This window comes from Ipomoea nil, unplaced genomic scaffold (genome assembly GCF_001879475.1).
Source record: "Ipomoea nil cultivar Tokyo-kokei standard unplaced genomic scaffold, Asagao_1.1 scaffold2921, whole genome shotgun sequence".
NCBI lineage: Eukaryota > Viridiplantae > Streptophyta > Magnoliopsida > Solanales > Convolvulaceae > Ipomoea > Ipomoea nil.
This window is the reverse complement of record NW_017619349.1, coordinates 2,546,021-2,554,955: the sequence shown is the minus strand read 5'-3', so window position 1 is coordinate 2,554,955 and position 8,935 is coordinate 2,546,021. Positions and strand designations below refer to the sequence as shown.

The 8,935-nt window shown below is 36.8% G+C and overlaps 1 protein-coding gene across 1 annotated transcript; it reads left to right on the top strand.

Moving 5' to 3' along the window:
* Positions 1-648: 648 nt before the first annotated feature.
* LOC109161068 (protein CROWDED NUCLEI 1-like) lies at positions 649-8,443 on the top strand. Its single transcript, XM_019309379.1, has 8 exons — positions 649-1,161; positions 2,281-2,490; positions 3,001-3,254; positions 3,401-3,671; positions 3,757-3,840; positions 4,397-6,396; positions 7,445-7,664; positions 7,750-8,443. Exons 1-8 carry the CDS (start codon positions 889-891, stop codon positions 8,011-8,013), a joined length of 3,576 nt encoding a protein of 1,191 aa, XP_019164924.1. The 5' UTR covers positions 649-888; the 3' UTR covers positions 8,014-8,443.
* The last annotated feature ends 492 nt before the right edge of the window (positions 8,444-8,935 follow it).

Here is an 8,935-nt window from a genome sequence, read left to right as displayed (position 1 = left end):
GATGGGGGATTGGATATTTCGTCTTTTTAAAAAAAACTTATAAAAGTTGTTTTAAAAATTATTTAAAAATTAATTTTTAAATAAATTAATTGCCCCATCACTTCATCAGTATGAATTGAAATAATATGTGAATTTTGATTTAATTGCATAAAATTTACTTGCAAAAAATTAATTACATTTTTAAAAGTTGAATGACCAAATAATATTTTGATTTGTAGTTTTTTGTCCGACCACGAGATGTCCTGAGAAGGCCATTTAAGTCCGTACCATACTCGGACTAATCTCCATTCTCATTGAGTCAGTCCAATTAAAGGGGAAAGTACTGGCCAGATTAGGTTTTCCACAATCGTTATACCGTGCACCAGGGCGCACAATGCCATGGCCCAAGACGACGTCGTTTTTATAAGTTGTGTGGAGAGTTTAACACGACGGACCCCGTTTCATCCATTCAATCTCATTTCATTTTTTAACACTTGTGTTTTATGTGTATTATATTAAGAGTTTATGCGTATTATGTTAAGAGGAGTTTATGTGTATTATGTTAGAAATTTATGTGTATTTTACTATACAATATCGTAAATTTCAGAGGAAACCACCCGAATGACGATAGATAATTCACGACGCAGAAATCAGACACAGCCACAGACAAAGACAAAGCTTATTTTCTTCTTCTTCTTCATTTTTTCGTACTCTCAACACTCGCTTGAGTTTGCATTCAGTCCATAGCCTTTCAACTCTGTACTAGTCTGTACTGGAATCTAATCTTACCCAGATTGATTGTGTCCTTCATTAATTTCTTGGAAACCCCAGATTCGAATTAGGGTTTCTTCAATTTCTGCATGAACTTAAGATCTGACAGCTTCTGAATCGCGCTCGAGGGTTTTCCCAATGTTTACGCCGCAGAAGAAGTCGTGGTCGGCCTTGCCGATAACACCCGCTACGGGCAAGGGCAAGGGCAAGGCGGTTGCGTTCGTCGACGGTCCTCCTCCTCCACCGCCGCCGGTGGCGCTGTTGAGTGAAAATGGGGCCAGGGGAGTTCGGGATATGGAGAACATGGAGGATTGGAGGAGGTTTAAGGAGGCTGGGTTGCTCGACGAGGCTGCTATGGAGAGGCGGGACCGTGAAGCGTTGCTTGAGAAGGCTGAGAGGCTCGAAAGAGAGGTGAGGGATTCTGATTCTAGGGTTTCCAATTTTGAGTTTTGTTGCAAGTTTCATAAGCATGACGTGTCTGCCTCTTATGTCACTTATTTTGCTTAAAAATTTATTTAATTGGGTGTTTTTAGTGGTTTGTGCTTTTGTGTTTGAAATATGAGTTCTCAGTCTGCTTCTTATTCTTGTTAATTAATTAAATAAAAAGCCTTAATCCAACTACCAGAAAGTTCCCAAGTGCATGACTTCAGGTGTATAAATGATTGGGACATTTTGCTATTGCCCTAGCTGATCAGGAGTCTTGAATTCCTTATTGCACTTTATAAATTCCAAAATTATGTGGACTTCTTAGGTAACAGACTTGAAGGGCACCTGAAATGGATTCAAATTCTTTGTTTCTATTCAAATTCATATGTGAAAACCATGCTTGGGTGCATCAATTGAATCTAAACAGTCTGCTGGGACGGACTGACTTTTTATGGAGCCCTCTTACCTTTAGGACTAGATACTGGCAACTTTTGGGAGAAGTTAAAGATCTTGCTGCAAAGGAAGTGAGTTTCTAGAAGATAAAGAAAAGTAACAATTTGGATTGTGCTGAGCCCTAATTCTTAGGAGGAACGCTAGATGAGGAAAATAGGCCTCTATATAAGCCAGAAGTGTTAAACATTTTAGTGAGAACCACCGAAGCAGTGATCCAGGTGTCATTTTTTCACAGTTTGAGTCATTGTCCTAATCATAATTTTGGTTGCAATTACAGGAAAAAATCTATTATGACAAAACCTTTGACATCTAGAAGAAAGTCAACATCAAATATAACCCTACTAACGGCACAGCAAATTTAGTGTTTCCGTGTGTGTCGTTTTAGTGTGAAATTCAAAGAACTATAATTCTTTTCTAATGGTTATGAATGAGACCTGAATTTTAGATTTATTGGGTTGCAGCTTTCTCCTGAAAAAGATTACATAATATTGTCTTGAAATCAGTCTTGAATTTGTTGAAAGTTAAATACTAAGATGTTACTTAATATGTATTAATTTCATTGTTGTTACTGTATGCACTCTTATCATTTTGGCTCTTGGACTATCTGAAGTTGTCATGACGTGCTAATTTTTGGAATTTATTTTGTACCAGCTTTTTGATTATCAATACAATATGGGACTGCTGCTAATTGAGAAAAAGGAGTGGACTTCCAAGTATGATGAACTTGAAGATGCACTTGCAGAAGCCCGGGAAATTGTAAAACGTGAAAAGACAGCTCATTTAATTGCAATAACTGAAGTTGAGAAGCGGGAGGACAAGTTAAGAAATGCTTTGAGCTATGAGAAGCAATGTGTGGCTGATGTAAGATATCTTATTCAACGATACATTATTACTTGATAATTAGTGTGCGTGCACCTGTGCTTGTCTTATTTTGCTTTGGGCTATCAGGCTATGTGAAGCAATGTGTAACTGATGTAAGAAATCTGATATGACAATACCTTATCACTTGATAATTATGTTTTATTTTGTCTTTTTCTAAATCACTGAATTTATGTTAGCTCCCTGCAAATTTTGATAGGGAGCATGAATAAACTTGTCTAATCCATTGATGTTTATAAAATCTAAACTATCTTACATGTTTTTCCGATCATGTGAATATTTTATAGTAGCACACTTTTGGTTTATATTTTAAAGTTTAAACACTTGAAGATAAAATAGTTGGATCCATTATTCATGGTTGCTAATCAATTCAAATTCTTCCAATTAAGGTCTCTTTGGGCAATGGAGATAAAGAAAGTAATTGAATGATTTAGAGTTGTTCGTACTTGTGTTATAAAATATGATTTTGAAATTGATATTTTATTTATACAGCTTGAGAAGGCTCTGCGAGAAACACGTACAGAATATGAACAACTTAATCTTGCATCTGAGGTAAAAGTTGCAGATGCAAGTGCTATACAAGCTGGAATTCAGGATAGATCTCTTGAAGTGCGAGAAAAGTTGCATGTTGCTGATGCCAAGCTAGCAGAGGCAAGTAGAAAAAATTTGGAGCTTGACATGAAATTGCATGAGCTTGAGGCCCGTGAAAGTGTCCTGAGGAGGGAGCGTCTATCCTTTAATACAGAGTCAGATTCTTTGTCTGTACTAATTTATTTGTTCTTACATTTGTTTGTTTGTTTGTTTGTTTTTTTTTTTTAATTTATTTATTTAATCTGACATCTATCTAGTGTTCTTGTAATTAAGTTACAATATATTCCTCTTGAATTGCTAGACGAGAGGCACATGAAGCAACTTTCTCCAAGCACAAAGAAGACTTGCGGGAGTGGGAGAGGAAACTTCAAGAAAGGGAAGAAAGACTGTGTGATAGTCGGAGGACCATTAATGAGAGAGAAGATAAGGCAAATGAACTTGAAAGGATTGCCAAGCTGAAAGAAAAGAAACTTGAAGAAGAACAGAAGAAATTAGATGTAGCTAAGTTGGCCATAAATGAAAGAGAAGTTGATATCAACAACAGGCTAGAGAAGCTAATTGTAAATGAGAAAGTGAGTATTAATCTACACTTTCTAATTAAAAGGTTGTGCAATATGTTTTGATTGCAATGCCCATTTTTTCTTTATTTGGGTGCAGGAGGCAGAGAATCTTAGAAAGAACATGGAGATGAAGGAGAAGGAATTGGATGGCCTAACAGAGAAGCTAAGCAAGAGAGAAAGAGTGAGTTCATAATTATTTAGATAAAGTTTTCATTGTTTTAACTACTGCACACTCTCCCCTACTTGAAAGTCTCATGATATTAATAGATTTTTTCTATTCACAGCTTGTGCCACTCCTTTACATACTCTTTTTTGTCAGGCTAATTCTTTTCATTATCACTTAGGGTTAGTTGAGGGAGGGATTGTTTCATTTGCACCAGGGTTTGTTTATTTTTTTAATTGTTAGACCTCCCCAAACTCCCAATAGCTCTGCTTGGATAAGTTTAGATAATGTACTTCCTTTGCTGATCAAGAAGTTCTTTAACTATTTCTAAATAACTAAATGTTATTACTAGTTACTGAAGCTTGTATTATTGTAGTCATATTAAGGTTGATGATGTAAAATTCAAATGAATGACTTGGTTTAAATTGAAATTATGTCATCCACTTATGTTGGCACTTTATCTGCACTCAAATGACTCAATTTATAGGAAGAAGCTGAGATTTTGAATTGCATTTTTGAATTGATTGTTTCTCTATACTTCGTTTATTATACTGATGGTTAAATTTCTTTACAGGTTGAGATCCAAAAGCTTGTTGATCAAAAAAGACATTCTCTTGATGCTGAAATGCAGAAGTTTGAGAAGGAACTGGAGGATAAAAGAAAGCTTTTTGATGAGGAGATGAAAACAAAGGCTGAAGGATTGGAGAGAAAGGAGATGGAACTCAATCATTTGGAGGATAAAATTAAGAAACAGGAGCTAGCACTGGAAAAAAAGTCAGAAAGAGTCAAAGAGAGAGAGAAAGACATGGATAATAAGTCAAAAGCACTGAAAGAGAAGGAGAGGACAGTGAAGGCCGATGAGAAAAGGCTGGAATTGATAAAGAAAGAGATATCTTCTGATAAAGAGAGTTTGCTAGTTCTCAAGGATGAGCTTGAAAAGATGAAGAGTGATATCAATCAGAAGGAAATGCACATTCGTGAAGAAGCTGAAAAGCTTAGAATTACTGAGACAGAGAGGTCAGAGCATCTTCGTCTGCAAGCAGAACTGAAACAGGCAATTGAGAGATGTAGGATTGAACAGGAAATGCTTTTGAAGGAAGGTGAGGAGCTGAAACAAGACAAAAAGAAATTTGAATATGAGTGGGAAGCACTAGATGAGAAAAGAGCTGCTGTAGCTAAAGAATTGGAAAATGTCAGAGAAGAGAAGGAGATCCTTGAAAAATTACAGCATGCTGAAGATGAACGATTAAGAAACAATAAGACAACCACAGAGGAGTACATAAAGAGAGAGTTAGAAGCCATTAAAATAGAGAAGGAATCATTTGCTGCAATGATGAGGCAAGAGAAGTTAATGTTATCTGAAAAAGCTGAGAATGACTATAATCAACTCCTTCATGGTTTTGAGGCTCGAAGAAAAGACCTTGAGACTGATTTGCACAATAAACAAGAGGAAATGGATAGGATTTTGCAGGAAAAGAATAGAGCATTTGAGGAGGAGAAAGAGAAAGAACTTAGCAAACTCAATTACTTGAAGGATGTAGTAAATAAGGAAAGGGAAGAAGTGAGATCTGAAAGGCTCAAGTTAGAAAAAGAAAAGCAAGAAATCTCTTCTAACAAAAATAAACTGGAAGAGCATCAGCTTGAAATGCGCAAGGACATCAATGAGCTTGCTGTTGTCAGCAAGAAACTCAAGAATCAACGGGAACATTTTGTAAAGGAAAGAGGCCAATTTCTTGCATTTGTTGAAAGGATAAAGAATTGTGATCATTGTGGAGAAGTAACAAGAAATTACACTCTCTCTGATGTTCATTTGGTGGAAATGGAGAATAGTGAAGCTTCTCCCAATTCGGTGCCGGGAGATGAAATTTTGGATAAGGTTGCTTCCTATGTAGAAAAGTCTCCAACTGCAGAGGAGCAAAAGTTATCAGACTCTGGTGGTCAGATTTCTTGGCTCCGCAAATGCACCTCAAAAATATTTAAGTTGTCTCCTAACAAAAAAACTCAATATTTGGAGTCAACTTCATATGCAGTCAAAGAGAATCAGCAACATAGCAGTAATACTGGTATAGAGATTAGAGGTTCAGAGGGACCCAACACTCGACAACTGGCATCAGTGAAGATTATTGAAGATGCAAAGGAACATGTAGACGATATGAACAACATAGACAACAAGAGACAAGAAGTACCTGAGGAGTCACAGCAATCTGACGTAAGTGTTAGACGCACCCGTGGTAGAAAAGCTAATGATGGAATACGTAGGACGCGCTCTGTGAAGGCAGTGGTTGAAGATGCTGCTGTGATTCTCGGTAAGACTTCAGAATCGCTGCAACCACACGATAATCATTCCAAGGATGTGGTTGAAGTAAGTCGTGCGGACTCTAGTACTGCCACAACACGGAGGAAGAGGACTCGTGGGCAGAACTCTAAATTGACAGGGGCTGAACTGGATGCCGATGATAGTGAGGGAAACTCTGAAAGTGTTACAACAGGTCGTCGACGGAAGAGGCGTCAAACAACTGCTCCGGCTGTAGATAATACAGGAGAAAAGCGCTATAATTTGAGACGACACAGGACGTAAGTTTGTCCTCATTATTAGATTGTCTAAAGCTGTTAAGGCATGCTCATGCTTGAGCAGTTCTACAAATCTCAATGTGTTGAGTACATGGGTTTTTCTTTACATTTTCTCTTTAATGCTTCCTTTCAATATATTAACATAGTAATAGTGATACACATGTTGCATCATTCCTGCATTAGGTCTATTTATATTTTATGGTGCTATATGCTTCCTTGGAAGATTGGCATATGCTCAGTCTTGCAGGTGCAGGCAATCTAGTCTTTTCATGCAGGAGCTTTGACCTTAGGATTTCATCAATTCATGAAGATTAAGTATGATGGGAAAATCAAGATCATAAAAGGGATCTGCACTATTTCCCTACAAATGATTTGGGATAGTATTGGTTCTTTCCTTGTAGATTTAGAAGTATAATATTAAGAAACTATCTTTAGTAGTAAGTACTAGTTAATAGTTTGTTTCTTTTCGAGATTAAGTATTCTTTAATATTCCTAGTAGGATTAGGACTAGTATTAGTATTTCCTCTATACATGCGCTTGTAACCTTTGGCATAATCATTCAATTTTCAATAAATTTTATTCTTTTTGGAGCTACTTGCTTCTCTTTCTGTATTCTTATTATGTCCCTAACTGCACAGCTGTTACTAGATTTTGGTGTGAGCTATGTTTTGGAATGCTCTTTGTGAAAACAGTAAAGAGTTGGGTTAATGGGACTATCGTGCGACAAGTAATATTATGGCCTTTAGTGATCCTTCTAAGATTTGGTTCTCTTTTAAGTAAGCAAGGAATATGTAAATTTATTCTGTATGGGTAAGTTTTAAGGCTAATGTATCTTGCCTTTTATAGGAATTGGGGATCATAATGTTTTGATTTATAATATTAATGCCTACTGATTGCTAGATATAGGTGGTCTTTCCCCATTTGTGAAGTCTGCAATTTTTTTTTCATTCATTAATTTTTTTTGAAGAATTTTCATTTATTAATTGAAAATGAAGTTTGTGATTCTCATTTGGAATTTGGTCATCCTAAATTATGATGTTTCAATATTCAGCCCAGGAACGACTGTTGGTAAAGCTTCAGTTGGTAGCGGGAGAACAGATGTAGATGAGCGCAGCAACAACAATCGTGGAGTTGCAGCAGGGAATGTAGAAGTTCCTCCTGTTCGAGCACCAGAAGTTGCTGGTGAGAATGGCCATCCAACTACTTCGGTCCAGGTTGCCAATTCCAAAGTTGTCGAAACTGAAATTGTCTCCTCCAGTAGGGGTGTAGCGGTAATTTTCTCCCTTAGGTATCCACTCTTGTTTATTGTTTTCAACTGCATCATTGAGCTCTGTCAATTCACTTTACTTTATGCAGTTGAAAGCACCAGAAGATGGTAATGAAAATAATGCCAATACAGCAAAATTAGTTGAAAAAACCAACATGAGTGAGGAGGTAGATGGTACTCCAGAGTGCAACGAGGGAGATGAGTACGAGAGCACATTGCATGCTGATGAAGGGAATGATGGTGCCAGTGATGACAACAAAGACAATGACAGTGATTCAGAGGACGATGACAACTCAGATGATCCCGGTCAAGCGACAATTGGTAAAAAGTTGTGGACATTCTTCACCTCATGATCGTTGGTTGTTCGGGTTAGTTCAATGTTGAGGGAAAACTCTCTCCTTGTACACCCTTTTCTTGTACCATGCATCATAGTTTAGACTACTGTACACTTTATTCAATGGAGGAAATCACATGTTGATTTGATGAGGCAAAACCTTGGCGTTTTAGATTTGAGTAGGTCGGGATCTGTTGCTATTTTTTGACCCCAGATCCGTGTAGTGTTTTGTGCTTTAATGGTCTTGTTCATGGAGGTCCAATGTTTTCAAGCATCATTCTTTTCTATTGGCACAGAACTGTAAGCCTTTCTGCCCACATATAAAAGCTATATTAGAGACAGGAGATCAGTGTTGTTTTCAGTGGCTTTCAAGACTATCTTTATCTTCTCCTCTTCTTTAATGTTATTTTAAAGCTGTCATTTGCAGCAAGGCTATGGATGTTAACCAAGTCTTTGATTGTACTTTCCTAGAGAAATGTCAAAATCTATTAATGTTAGCTTGGTTTTACTCTTCTAGTAGGGAAACAGTAACTTTAATTAGCTCTAGTTTGAGATTAGAAGTAAAATAATGTTAGTTTGAAACTTATGTTCCCGTGTTAAGGGATTGAGCTTTGACTTTGGGTATGGATCAACTTTAAATTTTCAGGCCAGTTGTTTCACTGTTAGAGGTGCCTAAAAGCAAGCAAGGGGATCAGTCACTGTGTAAGATAGTGAAAATCTTGTGTTACACACAAAAAAAACAATTGTCTATTTAACCGGCCCGTCAATAAAGTTACTAAATTTGAGTTTGATATAAACTTTTAGGAGCGTTATGCTATGGACCCGTGTCCACCATGTGTATGGTGGACACGCTGTACACTCATAATTTTTATACTGTATATTCATAATCTATACTGTAGATTCATAATTTTTATACTGTAGATTCATAAAATTTATAATGT

Coding starts and splice junctions, on each gene's coding strand:
- LOC109161068 (XM_019309379.1), top strand. CDS start 889: ATGTTTACGCCGCAGAAGAAGTCGTGGTCGGCCTTGCCGATAACACCC. Junction 1,162..2,280: donor CTGAGAGGCTCGAAAGAGAG/GTGAGGGATTCT, acceptor ATTTTGTACCAG/CTTTTTGATTATCAATACAA. Junction 3,841..4,396: donor AGCTAAGCAAGAGAGAAAGA/GTGAGTTCATAA, acceptor ATTTCTTTACAG/GTTGAGATCCAAAAGCTTGT.